At 46.7% G+C, this 26,015-nt stretch overlaps 1 protein-coding gene and 2 long non-coding RNA genes across 8 annotated transcripts in view; 1 reads left to right on the top strand and 2 right to left on the bottom strand.

Moving 5' to 3' along the window:
* SEL1L3 (SEL1L family member 3) overlaps nucleotides 1-6,992 on the bottom strand; it is a 119,838-nt gene extending 112,846 nt beyond the window's left edge. For all 6 annotated transcript variants that reach the window (XM_032273591.1, XM_032273586.1, XM_032273605.1 and 3 more), the window contains exon 1: nucleotides 6,633-6,992. In XM_032273591.1, coding sequence (XP_032129482.1) covers nucleotides 6,633-6,803 — 171 coding nt within the window. In that variant the 5' untranslated portion in view covers nucleotides 6,804-6,992. The remainder of the gene's footprint in view (nucleotides 1-6,632) is intronic.
* Nucleotides 34-3,564, bottom strand: LOC116547787. The gene is made up of 3 exons (XR_004267182.1): nucleotides 3,554-3,564; nucleotides 1,933-1,935; nucleotides 34-423 (listed from the first exon to the last, which is right to left on the bottom strand). It is a non-coding gene; the product is annotated as an uncharacterized LOC116547787 (long non-coding RNA).
* LOC116547795 overlaps nucleotides 5,620-26,015 on the top strand; it is a 29,613-nt gene continuing 9,217 nt past the window's right edge. Inside the window, exon 1 of the long non-coding RNA XR_004267183.1 lies at nucleotides 5,620-6,119. This is a non-coding gene — a long non-coding RNA (uncharacterized LOC116547795). The remainder of the gene's footprint in view (nucleotides 6,120-26,015) is intronic.

Below are 26,015 nucleotides of genomic sequence, written 5' to 3' on the forward strand. Positions count from 1 at the left end.
GAACCCGGGAGGCAAAGGTTGCAGTGAGCCAAGATCGCACCACTGCATTCCAGCCTGGGTGACAGAACGAAACTCCGTCTCAGAACAACAACAACAAAAAAGCACTGGGCATGGGCATTTCTGCCAGGTGCCTCAGTGGCCCTGGGGACGTTTGCATATAAACCAAATGACTTGATCAATTTTGAGTCCTCACTGCTCTCTCCTTACCCACATAAGTCCTCTGCTAAAGAGGCCCCGTCACTTCTCTCTTTTTCTCCCAGCCTCGTTAATTCCTTCGAAAGAGCCCTTACACTTTGGCATCTCAGTGGTCCCTGGGGGGGTCAGAGCTGAGCTGGGGGACTGTGAGGTCAGGGAAGGTGGCACCTTGGCACCCAACTTATCCATTTGGAGCCAACTTCTCCCAGCTATTTTGTCCCTCCAGACCTTTCAGACAGCTGCCCTACATTCTAGAACGTTTCCATTTCTCCACACCAAAAATACAAATTAAGTTTTTAAGATTTCTCATTCCTCGACCTTCTGTCGAATTCCTGTTCATCTGGCAAGTTCATCCACGTTGCTGTGATAACGAAAAAATACTGAGGTAATGTCACGTATCTGTATTTCTATGCCAGCTTGGTGGAGATAATGCCTTAAAAGCACAGCCTAAATGCACCGCAACTCTAAGCAAGATATCTGGGGTAAAGAGGGGCATTCTGTGCCCCTCAAATTATGCTGTTTAGCCAGCTACATAGATGTTTCACTTGAAAGCAACATAATGATCCATTTTGCACGCAAGAGAGCTTTGCCCTGAAAGATGCTTGAGCCTTCAAATATGTTTATACCAGATGTGAGCCCTCATCAGAGTCAAATTTGACAATGTCATGCACAGTCACAAAACATATATTTTTTTGCTTTTTTGTAAATGTGCATGCATTGTAAGTTTTTTTTTAAGAAAAGAAAGAAATGGGCCAGTTAATATGTGTTCACAATAGAAGACCCCAAATAGGAGATGCAAATGCATTGAATTCAGCCTGGGAATCAGGCAACAGATGCATTTATGTATCTTCTGGATGGAAAAATAAAACTATCAATATGACCTGAACTTCTCTTAGGATGACTGCCTTTGATTCCTTTAAACAAAATCAATAAGAAGAGATGCTATTCAAATAACCCTTCCTTGTTCCAAAGAGCTGAGAAAACTTGGCTTTGTTCTCTATCTGGTCTCTCCTTCGTATTTAAAGAAGGGACAGAGAGTTTGGGAAACTTTAAATCATTCACATCTTACTATGGGATGTTCATTTACAATAACTGTTTTTCTCACTCCTGACCATTCTGCTCCATCCTTCTCCTAAGAAAACGGTGGCTCATGAGGGTTTTCTCTTCAAACTGGCTGGATCACATTTTCCCTAGTTCAAAAAGGTAAGTGTCTTGCCTTAAAGAGCCCATTTTTCTAATTTCTGCCCACTAGATATAAGCAAAAATTCTGTCTGCGTCAACAAAGCATGCAATTAAGCAAAATGGACAAAGATGTCAGTACAGACTTCAAAATCAGCATGCGCCTGGGGAAACATTTCCCGGTTCAGTATTTTGCCTTCCTAAACCTGAGAGCTGGCCAGAGCCACACCATCCCAGTCATGATCAATATTCCTAGTTGTGGAAGATTCTCCCCCATTTTATTTAGTATGCTGTTTCTTCCCAACTCACATCACACGAAGTTACCTAAGGTTGGTCTGCTCTTATTTCATTGAGTACCTACTGTGTACTGAGCACCGGGTATGTTAAACCCTTTTTTCTCTCTGACTTCTAACCTCATCCTCTCACATGGGACCTCACAGAACTTCTCACTTCTAACCCAATCCTCACAGCAACCCACAGAGGGAGACAGAGTCCCACTGTTACAGTGGAGGCGACAGAATGGCTTCAGAGAGGATAAGTAACTTGCCCAAGGTCAACCAGCTACCAAAAGCGGAACCAAAATTCAAATCCGCATTGGCTGACTCCGGTCAGTGAGGGTGTGCCTCTTGTCTTCCAACAACATCCAAAGATGACGCCGTGGACGCACGCCCTGGCTTTGACACCCGTCACCGCTGTCTGGCTGCAGGGTGGGGAAATCTTATAACTTCCCGCATTCTCATCTTGAAAGGGTCAGGGGCTAAAATGCCATCACGCCCTCAGGCCTTGAGTTTGGAGGAGATAGATATCGCCTTAACCACAAACACACAAACACCAGACTCGGCCAGCTCCCCGGTATCACCAAGCCCTTCTCCAGGTAGAGACAGGAAACAAGACCTGCCAAGGCAGAATCCCATCAGCCATTGGTCACGTGCTGCAGACGCCTCCTGCCCCTCTCAGCTCCTTTCTCAGGGGAATGGCATGAGCCAATAAACAGGGTAACTGAATTCACTTTAGGCTATTTACGGTCTACTCCAGTCCACCCATCCTCCCAGCGAATTGCCTGGATTATTCACTCCTACCTGTCCTCTGGCTCTGGCGCTTCTGCCAATAAGCAGCCAGAAGAAATAGAAGGCAAGAGGCCAATACCACGGCTTGGGAGATTTAAGGAGCTCTGGTCAGGATGAATACGGCAGCTACTGGTTGATGTGAGGTTTGGGGATAATCTCTGTTTTCAAATATTCATAATCCTCCCCCTGAAGCTGGATAATTGCAGTTCTCTTTACTTCGTTTCGATCTTCCCATGCCCTGCACTGCACACCTAGTGAGGGGTTAATGAATACTCATAGATGGATGACTAAGTGTGCGTGGCCACTTACAGAGAACGCTGTCCAAGGCTCTGTCACAGCCGCCGCCTGCTAACTGTCCCACATGTCTCTGTGCTGTTACTGTCCTTTTCTTTGTCCTCAGTCTGACTGTCTAACAAGTGCAGCTATCCACTCTGATCATTTCACCTCGACAGCTGACATCAATACTGGCCCTCCTGAGATAGAGTGTATATCATATTCTCATATAGGAAAATATTATACATTGGAGACCAGAGCTTAGGATGGACGGAATTGCCTTCTACAAGTGACACTGTCACAGATAGAGAGCTGGGCAGCCTCAGGCCGGTTCTAGCCAAGCTGGAGGAAGGTAAGAGTTAATGGTGTAAGGAAATAGCAAGGGTCCCGCTGGGCAGGGAAAGTTGTGTGTGGAGCAAAGTACTCAGCACCCTCGACCTCAGTGGAAGCAATTTCAATATCCTTTGCTTTCAACGCCCTCTCCCTCTCTGAGGAGGCTCTCTGTATCTTGACCTTTGATGACCTCAGAATTTTCTGGCAGCCACTGGAACCAGGGATCATCTTTTCAGAAATCTGTTTGGCATCGTTCCGTGACTTATCTTTCAGCCCTCATCACAATTATTCATGCTTTGGCAGTATCCTGGCTACAGACACAGTACTCTTCTTGAGCTGATATTGAAGGTTACCCCGTCCTAGCCCATAGAGAAGGCAGGCGCCCACTCCTCAGGACCCTGACCCCAGGAACCATGCTTTCCATGAGGGCAGGGGCTTAAGAAGCCACTCTCCACCTCCAGCTCTTGAGAACAGGCAAATAGGTAAAGACAACACAAAAGAGGAACTGGTCCCCAAATCAGAGGCAATTTGGCTTTGGAATGCATTCCAAGGCACATTTGCTATACACCTGTATGCACATTCACAGGAACTCAAATGCTACACTCCATCAGCGGCCTCTGGGCTACATAAAAATCCCAAACCTTTACCTCTTCATTAACAATGGCAAATATTTTCTAGCTTTACCTTTCTTCCCCCCTTTAACATCCTGCTTCTATTCTGTGGCCTGCGTTTCCTGCTTTGTATATTTTAGATTACTTTAGACATGACCTCACATCCTGGCCAATGCACAGTAGCTGCTAATTGCTAGAGCTTTGCTAATGACCCGTACATCGATGAAGAATGACTTACAAGCTGCAAAATCCAGAAGACAATAAGCTAGCGGGGATTAGAGCTGGGGCTCTAGAGGGAGACTCTGGTTTTTTTAGATTCTGGTTTTTTAGACTAGACTTGGGTTTCAATCTCAGACTGTGTGGCCTGGGGCAACTAACTTAACCTCTCTGTGTCTCTGTTATCTCATCTAAATGGAGATGATAATAGCCCCTATCTCACAGGATTCTTGCTAAAACTAATACTGGATAATGCCTATAAACGACGCAGCCCAATGCAAGCTATTGTTATTACCATGTAGGCTTTCACATTATGAAAGAGCTTTCTTCCCCGAGAGTCTGCATACTCCTGAGATCCTGCCTAGCTATCCTGCTCCATCTGTACCCTGCTCCTGCCCAGCCCCATCCTCCTGACAAACCACTTCCTCCAGGTAGCATTCCGTGATTGAGCAGAATGCACGCAATTATGCATTTGCATTTTCTCTCTATTGTTCTATGTATTTCAAGTGTTTCATATGGATATTTACATTTCCCCCAAATCACACACCAAGCTTCTCCAAGATCAAGAAGCCTTACCTTCAGTACTATCTCAGGTAGCACAGACCCAAGAGCAACATCGCTGATCAACAGCTAGACTTCAGAACAAACTGTGGAAACCACCTTTTAAGTCGACTTTTGCGTCGCTGGGTTTGCATTCATTCGTTCAGTTGCAAAAGGGCTCTCTGGTTTATCAAAGTCTCTCTTGCACAGTAAGCGTATCAGAAATTCATCTGGAGGAAGCATACAGAGGCAGGAAGCACTGACATTTCCCCCTCTGTGAGGTCCCCAAATCCGCTCCTTCCCCGTCTGCCAAGACATTCATCCACGCTCTGGTTATTTTCCACATGACAGTATTTTCTAAAATCCCTCTTTCTGGAGCCCTTCCTCACCCCTTCGCCTTCTCACTTGAGCCTATCCATTGCACCATTTTTCCCTCTGTTCTCTTAATCCCCTTTGGTCTACACAGACCTTTAGCATGAATGATACTTGCTCCATCATGTGTCTCTGTTCCCAGAGCCCATTTAGGCCCTTAGGTTTTGCTCTCCTGACTCTGACTTCCTGAACTGTCGGGAAGGAGTCCCCCTCCTTGCCAGGTTTTGAGATGTCCCCGTGGAACTTTCTGGCCCAGCCCATCTGTACATGAATGTTTCACACAGGCCTCTACTACATTACTTCTGCCTCTGTGGGCAGCCAGCAGTGCCTTGTGTACAGGGATCATCTGTTTAAACTGAAATCTTGTCATTTGTTATGGCAGTTTTATTTATGAGACTGTGTGTTGTAACCTTGTGGCATAAATATTAAATAATAACATCTCTTGGGCAAAAAAAAATCATTCATGTGAACTGACAACTCCTTATGGAAATATGAAGTAAGACCAACCACACAATTTGGTATTGGCTAATTTTGAAAGATGAGTAAAAGCACGGATGGCTCAACAGGTAGATGCACAGGCAGAATCATAATTTGCATTTTTACACCTTCCTGCTTCAAGAAATGAAACATTCAAGAAGTAAAAGGCATTAAAAGAAACTTGGGTTGGGTGGCAAATTTCTTCGGAATCAAATTCTAATTCCTACCAGTATCTCCTAAGTAGTTTTTGGCTTCCAAAAAGGAAGACTCCAAATAATGACAATGCCACATAAGTGAAATGAATTGCGGACAATGACACTGCTCATTTTTTTTTTTTTTTTTTTTTTTTGGCATTCTGTGAATTTCCTATTACATCAGTTTCATGATTCAGCATTTTCCATTTCATTTATTTACAGTAATATATGGCAAGATAACCCAAGGCTTCTGCAGGATTTTGGAACGTAAGGTAGGCTGGGCAGGAAGGGTGTCGCCTTCTGTAAATTTACTATTGTTTAGGAGAACTCAGAACATAAGCAAGCAAGCCATCAAAGAAATTGAGCAAATTTCCCCCCACCTTGTTCTGAGGGTCTCCACTACTCTGGTATTTAAAATAAGTTGGTTTTGAAAAATAGGTTACTGCCCTTTAGTCGGTGACTAAAACAGAAGCCAAGAAGTGTGCAAATTGCGAACTGCCATGCATGAGCCAAACATACTCTCTGATATGACAATGGGTTTAAGGCGCAGCTAAAGTCACCACTCTGGCGGTAAGCGTGTTACAGAGAACTAGATTTCTTTCCGGCATCCGCAACTTGGCTGGAGTGACCAAGGAGGAGTTGAAGAGCGCTGGAGATGCAAGGTGCGTTGGCGGAAAACCGTCCGGGCCGGGAGCACCCGGTGGAAACTGAAAGGAGGGTCGAGGCGGGTGGCGGGCGCCGAGAGAAAGAGGCGAAGTTGGGCAAGGGAAGGAAAGGAGGAGCGGGAAGGTAGAGAGGGAAGCCGAAGAGGGGTCGGGAGGGGGCTGGAGACCGCGCGCGGCGGGGCGGGGAGCGAACTCCGGGCGGCGAGGCTCCCGGGTGGAGTCGGGGACGAGAAGGGGTCTCGAGGGGAACCGACCTGGTCTAGAGCGAGTACAGGAGGGAGAGGAATGGGCACGAGCGAGAGAGCAGCGCGGCAAGTCCTGTCCACGCGCCCCTCTCCACGCCCGGGGTACCCATCCCAGGTGCCGGGAGCGCCCCAGGCGCAGCGGCGAGGAAGAGAGAAAACTAGCGGCGGCGTCTCCGCCCGGCGTGGCGGGTGTTCCCGGCCGCCCCCACCCGCGTCCCCGGGGCTCCGCGCGGAGGGGAGGACCCGGGCAGGGTCCGGCGCTCACCAGGTAGCAGAGCAGGAGCAGCGCGCAGGCAGGGCTGCCGCCGAGGCCCGGGGGGACGCCGCCACCTGGGGGGGCCATGGCTGCGGCCCGGGGGCCGACCGCGGGCGGCGGGGGTTGCTGCTGCTGCTGCTGCTGCCGCGGCCACCAGAGCCCCGCGCCGCGCCGCTGCATGGCGAGGCCGCCCGGATCCGGGCCGGAACAGGTCACCTGGTGCAGGGACCGGCCCCCGCCCGAGGCACCACCTTCCCGCCCGCCCCCGGCCGGGCCGGCCGCCACGCGCGGGGCCACCTGCCGCCACCTCCGGACCCGCCGCCGCCGCCACTGCCGCTCCCGCCGTCGCCGCCCCCGCAGCCCCAGCCGAGCGCCGGCTCCTCCCCGCCTCCCCGTCCCCGTCCCCTCCCTCCCCTTTGCCTCTCTGCCCAGCCCGCCTCCCGGCCGCTCCCTCCGGCCCCCGGGCTTCCACCCCTCCGGGCAGCGGGCGCCCACGCAGGTGGGCACGGAGCCGGGTCCCGCCCCCTGGCCGCCGCCACCCCCCGCCCGAGTCGCTCGGCCCCGGAGCACCCCCCTTTCCCTTTCTCCCCGCTCCTCCTCCGCCCCCCTTCCGCGCTCCTGCTCTCCGCGATCCCCCTCCTCTCCCTCTGGCTCCCTCTTCCCTCTCCCCTCCCACTCCCAAACCCCCTCGCTTTTTCACTTTCTCCTTTTCCTCCCTTTCCTGTTTCTCCCTTCCCATTCCCTTCCTCGCTCCCGCATGCTCCCCTCCCACCCACCCCTTTTGCCGGTCGCACAGCCCAGTTCCCGCCCGTGCAATGGGTTTTTGTCTGGTTGCTTTTTTGGCCGGGGCGCCATTCCCGCAGGGCGCAGGGCGAGTGTGCCCCCTGGAGTTGTGCGGCGCAGCTGCCCGGCTCCCAGGCCTGCGAGATGGATTTTGACCCCTGCCAACCTCCACCTGTCCACCTGCCGGGCTGGGACTGCCTCCCAGCTGGCACGTTTGCAGCCGGGCTGCGCCCCACCCTGCCGGCTGGTTCGCCGCACGTTCTGGATGTTTCCCGAGGGTTTTGTGTGGTGCCGCTGCCACCGCCGCCGCTGCGCTCTTTGTTTTAATTGTCCGGAGTATTGGCACCCAGAACGGGTTTCTATTTGATTTGCATCCCTGTGCTCCGGCTTCCACTTTGGACAGAGAAGAAAATGAATTAATTAGGTCAATACAGTGATACTGGAGCCCCAAATAAAAGGGGTGAGCGCCTGGAAGTGCACAAACAGCTTTTTAAAAAACCAGGACACATCCTCGGCCTTGGGGACGCAGGTTGAGACAGGCTGCTCTCCGACCCGGGTTCTGCGGCCTGGCGGAGAGGGGCCTCGGTGCGGCGGGACCACAGCTCGCCGCCGGCCCTGGCGCTCGTGAGAGCGCTGTGCTGCGTCTAGAGTCTCCGACCACTGTCTGGGCCCGCAGCTGCTCTGAAACAGTTAACCCGCCTTCCAAAGTTCGAAGAAGCTTCCCTTGGCACTGGTGGACTTGTGCGGATTGGAACTAATAATAGCCTGAGAGGCCACAGCCCTTTCCCAGTGCCACGAGCATAGGTCAAGTCACAACAGGAGTCGGGGAGAGGCTGGTGGTGAGACGGGGTGCCCACGGTGGTTTGACGGGCGTGGGCATCCCCTGTGCCTGGACGGGCGCCCTCGGCTGCTTCAGTACAGGCCTGGCCACGACCGGGCATGGCAGCTCCTCAGCTGTCATCCACTTTTTTTAGGTCACCTTAGAGCCGTGGCCCTGCGTGAGGCCCCTGGTCTTATTTCACTGGTTCTCAAACTTCAGAAACCTGGGGGGATTGTGAAAACACAGATTCCTGGACTCCAGCCCTAGAATTTCTGACTCAGTTGGTCCTGGGAGGGGCCTGAGAATGTACTTTTCTAACAAGCGCCCAGGTTACACTATCGTGCTGGTTCAAACAAGCCTCCTCCATTTCCAGAACTATTGGCTTTTAAGGAACCCCGGGCTCTGCTCCTCCCAGCCAGCCGCCACCACGTTAAAGCATTTTGGGGGTTTTGACAGATGCTCCACTATCTCTGTTCCACTTCTGCAGAAACAAAGCACTTCAAATTCTCCTGTGTGACGTGGAAAACCATTTATTCTATCGAGTGTCCAAGGGAACAAAAGATTTGGTGGCTTTGTCCTAGATCCTGTCTACATTTTTTTCATCAAGTTAAAATACAGACTATACTTTTAATGTATGTGGAAGGAAAATTGTTGGCCAGTTCAGGGGAAAGGGGCTTCAACAGGCATTGCAGCACGTCTTGGGTTTCCACCTGTCTTCCTGGGCCATGCACACTCCGGAGTTTCTCTCTTACATTGCACACAGACTCTGTTAGTCTTCAGGGAGCTAAATGGTTCCTTTGGGTTGTTAGTAATCAGGATTCATGGAATCGGGAGTTTTCAAGTCTTTGTGAGCTTTGAGGTTTTGGATTTACCTAAGTGTACGTAAGCAGAGTGCCCCACTGGAGGCTGGGCTGTTTCTAACCTGCCATATCCAACCGCTCACTTCTCCCTCACTCACTCATATCCTGTTGTGCTCCTGCTGTGGATTGGGCACCACCCAAAGCCCCAGGATTCCAGAGGTAGGCAGGATAGATCTGTTTCTGCAAGGAGCATCAGGCATGCAGAAAACTGGCCAGAGTTTGGTCTTATAAGAGGGATGTGTGGGCCAGGCATGGTGGCTCATGCCTGTAATCCCAGCACTTTAGGAGGCCGAGGTTGGTGAATCCCGAGGTTGGTGAATCACGAGGTCAGGAGTTCGAGACCAGCCTGGCCAACATGGTGAAACCCCATCTCTACTAAAAATACAAAAAATTAGCTGGGTGTGGTGGCGGGCACCTGTAATTTCAGCTATTCAGGAGGCTGAGGCAGGAGAATCACTTGAACCCAGGAGGTGGAGGTTGCAGTGAGCCAAGATTGCGCCACTGCACTCCAGCCTGGGTGACAGTGAGAGACTCCAACTCAGAAAAAAAAAAAAAAAAAAAAGAAAGAGCGATATGTGAGTTGCTCTTTAATCCAGGGCTAGAGGTGATGGGACTGACTGCTTCATCCTGTGTCGTAGAGGGGCAGAGAAAAAGTCAGGATTTGTTTTCACTGGGGAGTGGGACATTTTGATCTAGAAGACAGAATCAGCTGTTACTCTTGCGTCTCTCCAGCAGTCTGTGTCAGTCATTGAAAGGGTGTGGTCTGATTTCAGAAGAAAGCCCTTTATTTAAAAAGAAATATATTTTCCCCATCATCCCATGGAAGGATGGGATGATTACGGTTCATCAGTTTAAATTAAGTTTTAATACTCCACTAAAAGTCAAAGACCCCAGGGAGAGATTGCATTGGCCTCCCTCATTACCGCTTCGGTGTGAGTCAGTTTATCACTTGCTCTGGAAAGTGACCAATTCCACACCTCAACACAGGAGAGGACAAAGGCACAGGGTCCTGGGCTCATCACCGCCCACCTGTAGGCGGAGACTCCCAAGGCCTGGAGGGAGGAACTGGAGAAAGGGCTGAATCTGCAGGCCCGGGGGGCACCTTGTGGATTCCAGGCCAGGTGCTCTCAGACTCCAAAATGGTTTAAGATCAGTCACATCTCAGAGACCAATGCATTTGGTCAACTATTAACAGCAAAACTAGTTTTTATAATCCAATCTAGTATACTATCTTCTATCAGTATCATTTCATTGAAAAGACAAGGTCTTTTATCATCGAAAAATCAGGAAGGACCTCACATCCTAAGAAAAGACAGGGTTGGGTACCATGGCTCAAACCTGTCATATCAGCACTCTGGGAGGCCGAGGCGGGCGGATCACACAAGACCAGGAGTTCGAGACCAGCCTGGGCAACTCTATCTCTACTAAAAATACAAAAATCAGCCAGGTGTGATGGTGTGTGCCTGCGGTCCTAGCTACTCAGGAAGCTGAGGTAGAAGGATTGCTTGAGCTCAGGAGGTCAAGGCTGTAGTGAGCTCTAATCACACCACTGCCTGAGCGACAGAGTGAGACCTTATCTCAAAAAAAAAAAAAAAAGGCTGTTCTTTAATCTGAATATTTTACTTCTGTTTTGTCTTTATGTGTTGCATTTTGCTGTGGATCAGTAAAAACGTACCTTGGGAGTAGGCTTGCCCATATCGGCACTTGGAAATCATATTTCTATGTACTAAGAATGTCTGGGGCAGAGATATCTGCCGCTGCAGAGATAAATGACCTCTGGCTGACAGGAGGTGGGTAGGAGGCATTCTGCAGGAGTAGAGAGTGTTCCTTCCACCCGCTTATACTCCCACATAAATCTCAGGCCCAGGAAAATGCTACCAGTTTTAGGGAACCTTCCCTCATGGCCTCAGGTCAAAACACAATGGCTCGGTTCTCTGTGCCCCCGCCAGGCATCGCCTGTCACCCTAAGTGGCTATTGGCTAACTCTGCCAAAACTCTGGGTTTGTTAGTTGGCCTGAAAGCGGGTTGTTTCAAGTAGACTCTTCAACCCCAGACAGCGGGGTTGTTAACCATTTCTGTGTAGCCCCATGCCTTGTACATAGAAAATTCTTGAACATATTCACTGAATAAAGTTGAATCCAACGTCTTCCTTTTTCACGTGTTCCTCTTCCTCCATGTTTCTTTCCCTGTCTTCCTCCCTCCCTTCCTTCTTTTCTTTCTGTATTCATTGTTGTCTCCCGTCTCTTCCTGTTAGAACCTGGCTACTTCCACACTCACGGTTCTCTGGAATTCTGCAGTCTTCTCCTTTCTTCCCCCTCCCTCCTTCCTGTAATTTCAGTTATTCAGAATGAAGATGAATGAACCATGACATTTGCCTTTTATATCAACATAAAAGAGAAGAAAACAAAAATAGAGGTGAGAAAAGCAAAAATAGAAGATTGCTGTTAAGCAACAGACTCCCCATCCCGATAGGAAAACCATGACCTTTCTTTCTGCCAAAGGTGACCTCTGGGATCTAGAGAAATCCTGCATACCATTGTTTCACAGGCAGTGTCCATTTTTCCTGTGACCCCAGTAGCCATTACCTTCCCTATATCCATTTCCTGTCTATTTCTCTTTCAAATCCCACGTGTTTCACAGTTACTTCTTGCTTCTTCCTTCCGAAGAACATTCCACCAGATACCATCCTCCTCTCCTCATCCTCAGACCCCATCCTGGGAGCCTCAAACCCCTGACTCTGCAGATTCTCTTCCTATGGGCCACAGGACCCTCACCTTGGGAAGTTGTGGTAAAGGAGGAAAAGGAAGTATTTGTGTGAACTGAAACCTTTTCCATGTATTTTCATGGGAAGCTGAAGGTCTTGGAAGCACTCCGTCTGTAGCCATGGCATGCTCTAAAATGAGCTCTATTTCTGGGCCTGTCAGATGAAATGCTGTTGCTCCTAGTTATTTTTGGCTCCTTGCCCTTCTGAATAGGTGCATATTCAGCTCAATTCTTTCCCCCACCCTGAGCTGGGGGGGAAAGCAGGCAGCTTCCCTTAGCTAAGCCTTCCCCTGTGTCGGGAGCACTTTCCCTCTTAAGCAGCAGCTACTGACATAAGCTCTCTGGGCAGCCCATGGCTTGTTTGTGCACTGTCCGGGTGGGCAGCAGGGGAATCCATTCTCTGGCCCTCTTGGGCCATGGAGGAAAAGCTTTGTGAGCTGAACATTTCCAGGCAGGTGCAACCAGGTGCCCAGGGCCACCTCCGTCATACCCAGCTCTGCGGCCTGCCCCGCCGCCATAGTTGCAGAAACTTCTGCCATCCACGGGGGTACTGGGGTAAGAAGCTGGAATTTCAGGCTCAGCGAGCACAGAAGTCCCTGTATACTGGGTGTTTGGGGAAGGAAAGTACACAGGAGGTAGAAGGTCAAGGGCATGTGTTCACAGATGCAAGGACATATTTGAGTGAGTGTGTTGAGAAGAACGTGTGTTTGAAAAAGAAATAGAGAGAAGTTAGGGGTGAATGTGCAGCTCCAGTTGGGACAATGAGTGAGAGGAGAGTGAATGGGCACTGAGGGAGAGAATGTCACTAAAAAAAATTGAAAAGAGAGTGAGTGCACGTGAGTGCATGGGGAAAGGCAGGTCGTGCCTATAAGTCATGGGCATGTTTTGTCACTGCATTCTGCAGCTCAAATCGCAGTACTCAAGCAGGCATTAACATCGATTTAGGGCTTTTAGTCCACCTGAAAATATGTAATATCAAACAAAATGAAATGTCATCATCAGCTGGGATGCTTAGTAAAGTCCATATAAAAGCAAGAAGCACACAGAGAAGAGGCAGCTAGAACGGGGTTCTCTTAATAGCCACTTATCTGCCCAGCCTTCCATGGAGAGGTTTCTTTTTCAGTTCTTATCAAGTGTTACTTTGAGGCCTTCATTCATGTAATTCTCTTGGCAACCGGAGAGGTAGACACTGTTACTATCATCAGCGTCATTTGACAAATGAAGAAACAGAGACATAGGAAAGATCCCAGGTCCACAGTCAGGAGGTGGGAGAGCCCATTTGGATTCTAGTAATTTTGCTCAATGGCTAGTACCCATGTCACTACACTGAACACTCGCTGTGAAGGGCCAATGGAGAGGCAACCAGGTGCGTGCTGGGGGGGGGGGTCACTTCTGGGTTTTAGGCTTAGATCTCTGCTAGCACTTCACCAGGTGCTTGAGAACATAGATTTCTATGTCGGACACATTTGTCCAGAGCAACCCCCTCATCATATCTGGGCTAGCTTGGGAAGCTCACTAATCTTCAGCCCTCAGTCTCTGTGTCTGTAAAAATGGGACAAAGTTAATCTACCTTTGTACACAGTGTTGTGAAGGCCAGGTAAGATAGCATAGTGAGGGTGCGTGGTAAATTGTTGAGCCCTAGACAAGAGTAAAGCATTGCTTGTGTATTAGCCATACTTTCTAACTTTCGATAAAGGCTCACAAAGAAAGATGTAGCTCTTATAAGACCATGAAAATTTTTAAAGGATAAATGCCTGTAGTAGTATGTCTCTAATGATGACCCCACTCATGAACGACATCTCCCAGTATGACCCTAAGGGAAGTGTTCTCCCAGTATTCTCCCCTCTGAAGTCAGTCACCATACAGCTACCAGCATGTTGTGAGAGGGCCAGGCTAGCCACATGGATGGAGAGAGAGGCGTTCAGCCAGCCTCCAGCCATCTGGGCCAGCCCAGCCCAAGTGCCAGATGTGAATGAGCAGACCATCTTGAACATCAGTCCTGGTTGAGTCTTCAGATGAATCCAACCCTAGCCCCCATTCCAATGAAACTGCATGAGAATTTGCAAGCAAGAAGTGCCCAGCCGAGTCCTGTCAGCTCACTGAACTATGAAAGATAAAAATAAATTGTTGTTTTGAACCACTAAGTTTGAGGGTAGTTTGTTTATAGCAATAGATAACTGAAACAGTGCCCTGAGGTGAACCTGACCAACGGGACAGTATAATTAGCTCTGAGCTTCTTACCATTCAAAGCAAAAAGGGGAGCAGAATGGATTATAGACATTTATTATCTGAGCTTCTGTGATTTACCTTAATGCAGAGTTCATCCAACTGTCTCTTTGCAGTCAAGTCAGAATGAAAATTGAACCATCTTCCTTACATGAGAATCTCTCCTGTCTTCACTAAAACTATTTGTGCAAACTCCATAATCCACCTTGCCAGAGCAAAACAAAGAATTACAGCTATCACTAACAAGAAAACGTCCCTTCTATCTGGCCCAAATCTTTCAAAACTCCAGATCAAACCCATTTTCTCCTGTTTGGTTCTCAGCACATCCTCTGCCTCCTGCCTCATTCCCATCCCAAATTAAGTCGCAAACGGGCTCGGTGACTCCGGGGTCCTTAGCAGTCAGAATTAATGATTAAAATAGAAATGCTGAAAATAGTTGAAACCGAAGCAGATTGGATGATTTATTCAAACCTTCAGGAAAAATTACTATTCAGGCCAGAACTGAAATTTAGACCTGTGGTTCATAATCAATTTGAATGCAACTCTTCCCTGATGCTACCCACTCCTCACCAGAAAAGGAAAAAAATATATAAAATGTACGCACGTCTGTCTGGGTGTCCTTTAGAACCCACACCACGTCTGTCTTCTGCTTAGTGTGGTGTTTGTGCATTACTGGTGTTTATCAAAGCTTTGCTTCATTAGCAGCACTTTCTCAGTCTGTGATAATAAAAGACATAAAAATGAGTGAATCAGTGATTTCCATTCTCTCCAGTGTGGCATCAGTAAGCAGGCAAGACTGGTCTCATTCTAGGGAGTCTAAGTTGTCACATGGGGTATTTGCGGTCACCTCCCTCGCTTGGGACCCACAGTGGGCCCCGGCAACTCTTTGAAGGTAAAGAAATTTGTCTTTCATGCCTTGACCTCATTTTCTACACTTTTTCTCCCTCATTAGTCTTCACACCCTTAAATTGGGCTTTGGAAGCGTCTATGCTGAGAGTCTGCAGTAGCCTGATCCTTGGGAGACAGGGCCAGACTCAAATCCCCACTGAGTTCTGTCTCCTACATTTGCATAAACACTTTCCAGTCGTCAAGACATTTCACATTTCAGTTCATTCTTGCAACAGTTCTGGGAAGTAGGCTGGTATGGGTTGAACTGTGTTCCCTAAAAAGGTATGTTAGAGACCTAATCCTCAATACTTGTGAATGTGACTTTATTTGGAAATAGGGTTTATACAGGTATCATCAAGTGAAGATAAAGTCATAAGGTGGGCCGGGCACAGAGGCTCACACCTGTAATCTCAGCACTTTGGGAGGCCGAGGCAGGTGGATCATTTGAGGTCAGGAGTTCAAGACCAGCCTGACCAACATGGGGAAACCCCTCTCTACTAAAAATACAAATAGTAGCTGAGCGTGGTGGCACATGCCTGAGGCTGAGGCAGGAGAAGCACTTAAACCTGGAAGGCTGAGGTTGCAGTGAGCTGAGATCATGCCACTGCACTCCAGCCTGGGTGACAGTGCGAGGCTCTGTCTCAGGAAAAAAAAAAAAAAAGTCATAAGGTGAAACCTCATCCAATATGACTCGTGTCTTTGTAAGAAGACAGAAATTTGGGGCCAGGAGCGGTGGCTCACGCCTGTAATCCCAACACTTTAGAAGGCTGAGGCGGGTGAATCATTTGAGGTCAGGAGCCTGGCCAATATGGCAAAACCCTGTCTCTACTAAAAATACACAAATTAGCCAGGCTTGGTGGCGTGTAGCCATAATCCCAGCTACTCGGGAGACCAAGGCAAGAGAATAGATTAAACCCAGGAGGCAGAGCCATGTGCAGTGAGCCGTAATTGTACCAGTGCACTCCAGCCTAAGTGATAAAGTGAGACTTTTACTCAAAAAAAAAAAAAAGAAGATGGAAATACGGACACAGACACGTACAGATGGATGACAGTGTGAAGACCCAGAGAAAAGATGGTCATGGGAGGCAGAGACTGGAGTTAGGGTGCCACAAGTCAAGGCGTGTTTGGGGCAACCAGAAGCTATGCTCGTCTCGAGGTTGCAGAGGGAGCACGGCTTTGCCAGTATTTCGGGATTGGCCTCCTGCCCTCCAGAACTGTGAGACAATAAATTTCCTCTGTTTCCAACCACATAGTGTGCGGTCATTTGTCCCAGCAGCCACAGGAACCGAATACATAGATAGGTGTTACTTTCCCATCCTTTTCCATCTAATGTTATTGGGCACCTACTGTATTCCAGGCTCTGTGCTGAGCTCCGGAGCCCAGACCCAAGGCTACAGGCTGATAGAAAGCAACTTGGAGTTCCCGAGCCTTCTCATGAATTTCCAAGCTCATTCTGTTTGTCTCAGGCTCCCATCATCGTCCCCACATCCAGGTGCGCCCCCCAGCCCATCATCATGGTTGGGTCTGTGCCCCTTCCCACAGCGATCAGAGATACACAGTTCTGAGATTGACAGTGACATTGGACACCTGCTGATCTAATACCCTGGTTTCCCAGTGTGCACGCAGAGGTTCAGAGGAGGGGGGCAGCCGGTACAAAGGCGGCTTTGGACTCAAATGCATCTTCCCACTCCCTTCCTCTGATCGATGCATGTTATAAGTCAACCCAACAAACAACAAACATTTGTCAAATGAATACTAAATTGTTAATGACTGGTAAAGACAATGTATTATACCTCTCAGAGGTATTTGAATGTGGAACAACGGCTTAACTCCAAGAAGTGCATGTCTAATAGCGGAATGTGGCACTGCAGGTGGGGTGGGCATGGCAGGGCAGGGAGATTTAAAAGCAAGAGCAGGGTCTTTAGCTGACCGTTTATCTCATGTCCCTAAAGCCACTTCCGTTTCTGCTAAGTATAGGACTGGCTACCCTGGAGAATTGTTGAAGTGGGCCAAAGAGGGGCTTGCCCTTCTGTACTTTTAGAGGCCGTGTAGGCAGCGACCAATGGCCTCCTGGATGCAGAAGGAAACACTGGCCTCATTACATACAGGTACCATGACTGCTGTTTTAAACTCCAATACTGCTGAACCATTCAGAAATAGATCCATTATAGGTCTGCTCTAGCCCCAGGGCTTTAACACAGGTCACCAGAAAATCCAAGATTGTTCAGTAATTCAAACTCTTAGGAGGGAAAGAAAAAAACCCTCTTCAGCACTTTCTCCCTCCCCTCCCCGCTCCTGGCCTAAAAGGAAGCACCTCTTCATTTCTGTAGTGCTTTGGAATAAGTAGCTCTTACGTTGAACTTGAAACCTAAATTTTTCTCAGCTATTAATTGATAAGAGCAGCTCATTTTATTTCTCATGCTCTGAAGTAAGATTACAGTGTAAATAAACTGGGTCAGGTTTAGCAGGATGGACGTGAACTGTTCTCTAATTCTCCTTAATCTCCGGTAAAGGAGTAACTAGGATTTGGAAATCAACATTCAATAAGCAATTATGCCGCTCCTTCATACTCAATCTAAATTAGTCCACTATTCCCTTAAAGAGAATCCAACAAACCTCCAAACCGGTATCTTAAATTGCAATCTCTTTGTATTGTTCTGGCTGATGAGAGATGAGTTGACGTTGTGGGAGGGGTTTGATTTGATTTATATTAATTTTTAAACTATCTGGGATCTCTTGTTTTACTTAAAACAGATCAGGATAAAGGGGTCAGTAAACAAGGGTTTCCTCCACTGCTGATAACCACACCATGCTCAGCATTTCATGAGCCTGGCTTCTCACTTTCATAGCATATTAGAATCATTATCTAATTATTAATCTCACCCTAGAGTTCTTAGGAGCTTATGACGCCTGTTGAAGTTAATGAAGGCTTTTACCTATAGATCTGGCGTTAAATCATTGTGACTGCCTGAGCGCCCACAATATAGTGGGCGCTGACAGAGCTGACAGAAAGGAAAGAGAATTAAGCAGAAGGAAATTAAGGAGAGGAAGAAGGAGAAGGCACGGGGAAGAAGGAGGGGAGAGACACCAAATCTAGATAGTAACATCAAAACACTCATTAGGAAAATGGGGCAGTTAAGGAAGAACTCACCACGCAATCTGCCTAAACTTTAATTAATAATTCATTTATATATATTTATGTGGCATACCTTCTCTAGGGAACCCAATGTGCTTAGCGAACATATTAAATAATTAACTCTAACATATCTGAGTGAAGTGGAGAGGCAGCAAAGTTATTCATAACTGGTTGAACAGATTGGCAGGTAACAACTAGATGTCTTGCGTGGGAGAGGAGAGCCCGTGTGTCACTTACCAGATGCCATACAGCAAATGATCTCTCTGGGGGTCTAGTATTGTAAGGCTCTGTCTCAGCATCTTCCCAGAATACACTGTTTTTGTTTTGATAGATAGATAACGAGGCTACATGACAGACCTAAATAGGTAGGAATTACTGTAGCAATCAAGAATATTTGGAGGGAGGGTGCTATGAGAAGGAAGTCAAACAGGGTACATTTAAAAAAATATTGCCATCAAGGCAAAGAATAAAAGGAAGTATTTCAGATCAAGAATATTGATTATGGCATTAAATAAAATGAAATTGCAGAGGCCAAATCCCAAATGATGAGACAGAACATTTGCTAAGTTGTGTTTAAACACATTTGAGTTCCTAAATTGTATCCTCAATGTGCTGTTGACAGGACACCATCAAAAAAAATACCTGAGGTCGGGAGTTCACAACCAGCCTGACCAACATGGAGAAACCCCATTTCTACTAAAAATACAAAAATTAGCTGGGCGTGGTAGTGCATGCCTGTAATCCCAGCTATTCAGGAGGCTGAGGCAGGGGAATCCCTTGAACCCAGGAGGTGAAGGTTGCGGTGAGCCGAGGTCACGCTATTGCACTTCAGCCTGGGCAACAAGAGTGAAACTCCATCACACACAGAGACACACACACACACACACACACACACACGCCCTTTAACACAAATGGTTTAAACATCTCTCCGAAAAGTACAAATGCATCTGCCAAACCAGGAAACCAGGGGAAGGTAAAAACCAAACAAAACTTGGGAAATTTAAAAATAAAGATAAAAAACAAGAAGCGAAAGTGGCACCTGCTCAGATGCAGTGAGCATGGCTTCAGCGTGAGTTAGATGGCCATGTACTTAAGATTCATGCCTTCAAGGCCTACATCGCCTTGGTCAATTACGAGAACAGACTTTTATTCATCACATCTTGAAACTAGTAAATTGGAATCTCCATATATGGACGACAGACACGATCCTTGAAGACATCGTGGTAACTAAAAGCACAACCTGTATTTGTTCAAGCATACATTGCTTGGACACACATAACCTGGGAGCTAATGTTGAGATTTGGTCAACTAGCCTACAGGAAGTTTCAATGCTGGGGAGAGGTTTTTTGATTTTTTTCCCGTTATGAGACTGTCGCCCTGGCTGGAATGCAATAGTGTGATCACAGCTCACTGCAGCCTCAAACTCCTGGACTCAAGTGATCCTCCCATCTCAGACTCCTGAGTAGCTAGGACCACAAGCACAGCCACCATACCTGGCTACTTTTTTAAAAAAAAGAAAAAATGTGAAGACAGGGTCTCACTATGTGAGACCAGCTCAGGCTGGTCTCAAACCCCTGGGCTCAAGTGATCCTCCCACCTCGGCCTCCTGAGTAGCTAGGGCGACAGGCACAGCCACCATGCCAGCCTTCTTATCCTTCTAAAATGAACTGTGACCTCACATCAAGACCACTGAAGTACAGAAGGAATGGTGGTGAGGTGGAAGAAAAGAAACTTTTTTAAAAGCAAACAAAACCACTCTATCGATTCTTAACTCTCCACCTGGATTCCTGACTGCTTTCCATTTTTATTTTATTCTACCTTTTTAGGGGAAATTTTTTCCTTTTTTTTTTTTTTAAAGAAGGAACTTGTCATGTGAGATAGATTGGCTCTAGCCGAGACTCCACAAATTGTCAACCAAAGGCCCTTGAGTAAGTCTCTTGACCCTTCTGGGCTGGCCTTATCCATTCAAAATAATGGTAGCAACTTTCAGGATTGTCCTGAGGATTGTATAGAATGGTGGTGGAGAAAGGGCTTTGTAAACTGTACAAATGTGTGGGGTTATTGGTATCCATTTTGGACAGGGATGAAAGTCTTACAGCTCATTGCACACACGTTTCTGAAAGTCAGGTCTTTATTCCTCTGCCCTCTTCTTTTGAGAGACATCCCATGTTACTGCCACTGGAAAGCTCCCAAATCACCCTCCAGTTTAAAAGATGCTGGTCTTATTTGATCACTTGCTTTACCCTTTGGACTAACCCAAGTTTAGCTGGCTAATTTCAACATTAGTCAGGGATCAGTCTTCAGCCTTAATATAAACCAACCAACATTTTCCTGCTTAATCCTCCTGCTTAAAGTAGCACAGAGCCACAAAGACAAAACAAACTCTCTCTGTGTTCCTTCAGGGGCTGTGGGTAAATTCTCCTTCCCAAGATATACATGCAGGCTGCTTGGGGGGACTTTTCTCTAGAGCTTTCTGATATTCAGACCAGCTAAGGTCTTCTAACTCCATTCACACTTTTAGTATAGGCAGTGGTCTGAATGTTTTTGTCCCTTCTCTGCAAAATTCATTTGTGAAAATCCAATCCCCAAAGCAATGGTGTCTGGAGGTGCGGCCTTCTGGAGGTGATGAGGTCGCAAAGGCTCTGCCCTCATGAATGGGATTAGAACCCTTATAAAAAGTCTCAAGAGAACTCCTTCCTTCCCTTCCACCATGAGAGGACACAGTGAGAAGGCACAGTCAGTGAACCAGGAAGTGGGCCCTCACCAGATACTAAATTTACTGGCACCTTCGTGTTGGACTTCCCAGCCTCTAGAATTGGGAAATAAATTTCTGTTGCTTATAAGCCACCCAGTCTATGGTATTTCATTAGGGCAGCCCAAGCGAAGACAGAAGATACAGTTTATACTTTCTAATCTAAAATACCAAAAGCTTTTTCAAATCATGTAAGCCATGGTATTATTGATATTTTTTAGGTAATATTTTATTATTCTCATCATGAATCTATTCAAAGATTCATATCCTTATCTACATAAGGATATCTATTACATGTTATCTATAGCTCTATGAACTATATCTCTACATCTATCTATATAATAGGTTCAAATGCATCTATACCTAATCTCAACTCACCAGATTTAAATTTCTGATATTTAGTGTTTCTGTGAAGCATCCTGCTTCTCCAATTATGTAAAAGAAACATCTACCAACCTAACCAATTTAGCAAAAGAAATAGGCCAAATACGGGGAAAGACCTGATGGCCTCAAGGCGAAGCCACGCTCTTCAAACTCGGACCCCCAGTTGCAATCTCATTAAGCCTCTCCACAGTCTGGTGAGGGATTCAGCTACTGCTTGTAGTTTTATTTTCAGAAAAAAAAAAAAAAAAAAGACTGTAAAGATCCAAGGAGATTTGGCCATTTTTCAAGGTCACACACATATAGCATGGCAAAAAGGCAGGAAGCTGAGTATCGTCAGCCCACACAGTTGCAGGAGCCCCAGCCGGACGGTGATCTCCATCTGAGCAGAGGACGCCGGGCAGTCGACCCTGTCAGAGAGCTCCACTCTCTTGGGAAATTTTGCAAAGCTTTTCCAATTCCTCCAGACTACAGTTAAGCATCCAAATGATTCTATTCTAGCTTTTAATACCTTCCCATCTCCCACCAAAACTGAGGTAGGAGAAATATTTAAAGTCTCAAGAGCGCAGGGAGCAAACAACCGTTTCCTTTTTTGTTCCTCTGCAGATGAAGAAATAGCAAAGCTGTTTTTGCATTTCAAACTTGAAATTAAAAAGTTGACTTGCAGAATCCTAAGCTCCACTTTCCTCAATGAGTGGAATGAGGTCTGCCCCTCAGCTGGGAGTTTCTAGAAAGGCTGGAGTGGAGGCGTTTCCATGTACCTGTTAGGTGTTTCAATAGTTTGGAAAGCTAAACTGATCTTAGGTTGAAAACCCCTAACCACATTGTATAGAACTTTTTTTAATTTAAAACAATCTTCAAATTACTTGCAATGCTTGTTAATGCTTGTTTTTGTTTCACAAAACCTTCTATGTCAGGTGTACTAATTATGCATCATCTATACTGTGTTCAAAAGTAGGGGGGATTTTGTCCCCCAGGAGACGCATGGCAATGTCTGGGGATATGCTTGCTTGTCACAACTGGGGATGGGGAGGTGTGTGCTAGTGGCACCTGGTGGGTAAAGGTCAGAGACGTTGTTCAACCTCATACAAGCCACAGAACAACCCCCACAACCAAGAATGACATGGCCAAAATGTCACAAGTGCCAAGGTTGAAACCCAGCTCTATGACAATCACAGTGAATATCCAGGACACTTTCCTTCCCCCTTCCTGCCCGTGGCCCCCAATTCTGCCCCTGCAAGGTTGATTGCTGTCTTACCACGCTATGAATTACAACAGCTTGACCCCAAAACATTTTTTCAGACCTTTTAAATCTCTAAATGTTGAATATCTGGAGACTAAAAATGCTATTATCATGTATTTTGTTATTAGAATTATAAATGGAGTCAAGAGCATTTACATTTTGAATTTATCTATATTTAACCCTGGTTATAAATTGAAGGCTCAGCACACAAAGGCCACACATCACCTTTCAGGAGAGAGATTATGCCAACTTGGTTGGGTGCCCCATGTTCTATTAAAGTTGAAACCAGGCTTCCCTGTCAGAGTGTGACGGCTAAACACATTTGGATCTGTAAGCAGCAAGCGCAGGCTGTTCATTGTGTGCAGAGCGAGTGGAGCTGGACTACTGAAGCGTGTCCCTCTGCCACCCCAGTGTCCTCCCTACTATCCTCTCAGGCCTGGGAGGCCAGCCTGCCCAGCAGCCAACAGCTGTCCGGGGATATCTGTAATTGAGTCAAGATGCCAACAAGGGACTGTGTTGAGGCAAGAACAAGAAATTCTAAAACACACAGGGCACAGTGGCTCACGCCTGTAATCCCAGCACTTTGGGAGGCCGAGGCAGGAGGATCACCTGAGGTCGGGAGTTTGAGACCAGCCTGACAAACATGGAGAAATCCCATCTCTACTAAAAATACAAAAATAGCCAGGCGTGGTGGCTCATGCCTGTAACCCCGGCTACTCGAGAGGCTGAGGCAGGAGAATTGCTTGAACCCGGGAGGCAGAGGTTGCAGTGAGCTGAGATTGCGCCATTGAACTCCAGCCTGGGCAACAAGAGCGAAATTCTGTCTCAAAAAAAAAAAAAAAAAAGTAATTCTAAAACACTTTCCATTATGCTTCCACAACGCACACTGGAAAACTGGGTCCTTCCCAGTCCTCCACTGATTCTCCCATACTTTGCTGTTAGAATAAGGACAGCACTCTGTAAGGGCCCACAAGGTCTTGCCCACACCCTTTGTTCTCCCTGTCCGCCCACACTGACCTTCATGCTAGTCCTCGTGTGCATTATGCTTTCCATCACATTATGCTTTCCCACCACGGGGCCTTTGCATGCGCTGTCTTCATTTCTTTGCACTGCTGCCACCCACTTCACTTGGGTAGTGCACTGGCGACTTACAGATCATCCCTTCTTCAGCCATCATTCCTCCAGGACACTTCCCAGACCTCCCTGACTAAGGCAAATCTTTCTAATACACATTTCCACTGTCCTAAGTTGTTTCTTCAGAGCACTCTCACTGATGCACTTTTACAATTGTTTGTGTATTTAGTTAAATAATGTCTGGTTATGAGCGCACTTGGCATATAGTAGGTGCTGGGTACCTTTTTTTTTTTTTTGAGACGGATTCTCACTCTTGTTGCTCAGGCTGGAGTGCAATGGCACGATCTCTGCTCACGGCAACCTCCACCTCCCAGGTTCAAGTGATTCTCCTGACTCAAACTCCTGAGTAGCTGGGATTACAGGCATGCGCCACCACACCCAGCTAATTTTGTATTTTTGGTAGAAACGATATTTCTCCATGTTGGTCAGGTTGGTCTCGAACTCCTGACCTCAAGTGATCCAACGCCTTGCCCTCCCAAAATGTTGATTACAGGCATGAGCCACTACACCTGGCCAATGCTGGGTATTTGTTGCCTGGCCATTTAACTTTTAAAAATGAACAAATGAATGAAAGAATGAAACTATTCTAAGACCTAAAATCTGGAGCAAAGTCACAGGTATGAAACTGTGCGTGTGCTTGGGTCTTGCTAACCATTTGGGTTGTCAGTTTAGATTACTGAATGGAACAGAAGAGAAATCTTGCCTGTAAAACACGGAACTGAGAAAAAAGTGTATACCTCACTTAGAGCGTCATTAAGTTAGAGAACAACTCCCACACTCTGCTCTAAGATGAAGCCAACATCCAGATTCTCATTGCAAACTTGGCTCCCCTAGAATTCTCTGTTCTTCTTTCCCCTGTTCCCGCTGCTTTCTAAACGTGAAATATCCACAGCTGCACCATTTCTTTACTTTTTTTTTTTTTTTTTTCTGGAGAGGTTAACCTTCTTTCTTCAGTTGTATGTTGTGCAATGCCCAAGAGGCCAACACCACCGTTTGAGATATTTAAATATGACTTTGAGAAATGAGCCTGTCTTAGATATAAAAGCCCACAGTCACCATGATGAACATGACTGCAATATTTAAAATTCCTAAATAAAGAGATGCAGCACTTTCTGCATATTCATTGCTGAAATGAATATTATATATGATGCCTGTTTTTGTAAGCATTCAAATAAAGCAGTAGGAGAGAATGTGGATTTACTTATTTTTATCAATGAAAACAACTCCCCTTGACCAAAGGAAGAATTGTTTCCTTTCGTATAAAGAGAAATATGTACACAGAAGGCAGTTCTGTGTATTAGTCTGTGAGCAAAGCTTTAGTTTTATATTATTGTGTCATTTTATGCACAGTCCCCAAGTGCCTTGTCAGTGACAGCCACTCATTAAATCATTTAAACTATCATATAAAAATAAAGATGGATTTTAAGCTACACTGAGCCAGGCAGTCGGTTAGCAAATACTGATTGCTCCCCATGGGGTCCCAAGTATTCCTTCAGGTGATGGAAATATATATGAAAGAAGTACATGGCCTGTTACCTTGAAGGGACTTAGGGACTAATCAAAGCCACAATCAGATGAACCTCTCATCAAAGTAAGATTATTCAGATAAGTACTGTCTTTTCAAAATGGATTGAAGGTCAGCAGTGAATCAGTCTTCAGACTCAGCCAATATGGTGGCAGGTGCCATGCTGGACAGAGGAGGTATGCTGTCCCATAAATGGTAAACAGTTTGGTAAAAGGTTAGAAAGTCATGAAACTGAAAGAAGAACCTTCAAGAGGTCAATGTGTTTGACAGACAACTGAACTCCTCCAACTTGGGGCAGCTGAAGGCACAGGAATAAACTTGGTACATCTTCCACAAGATTCATTTCCCCTTTTTGGAAAAAAAATTCTATAAATTTTCAACATGGAAATGAACATGACTGCCTTGTGGAGAAGAATAAAAAAAAATTCTGAAAATGTGGAACAACAAGTAATTCCCATAGAGTGGAGATGGAAGTGCAGGTTGGTTCAACCACTCTGGAAAAGTCTCTGAACTATCAAAGACTTGAAATATGTTGAAATACTTAAAAACCATCATCCGGTGATTCACTTCTAGATATATATGGCCTCAAATTCATGCTCACCTGCACCAACAGATATTTGTTAAGACTGTTCATGGCAGGATTATTTATAATAACCAACAACTGGATACAACTTAAATGCCCATCAACAATGATATGTAGGGCCGGGCGTGGTGGCTCACGCCTGTAATCCCAGCACTTTGGGAGGCCGAGGCAGGTGGATCATGAGGTCAAGAGATCAAGACCATCCTGGTCAAAATAGTGAAACCCCATCTCTACTAAAAAAAATACAAAACATTAGCTGGGCATGGTGGCGCGTGCCTGTAATCCCAGCTACTCAGGA

This window comes from Sapajus apella, unplaced genomic scaffold (genome assembly GCF_009761245.1).
Source record: "Sapajus apella isolate SASKATOON/1434 unplaced genomic scaffold, GSC_monkey_1.0 scaffold5, whole genome shotgun sequence".
NCBI lineage: Eukaryota > Metazoa > Chordata > Mammalia > Primates > Cebidae > Sapajus > Sapajus apella.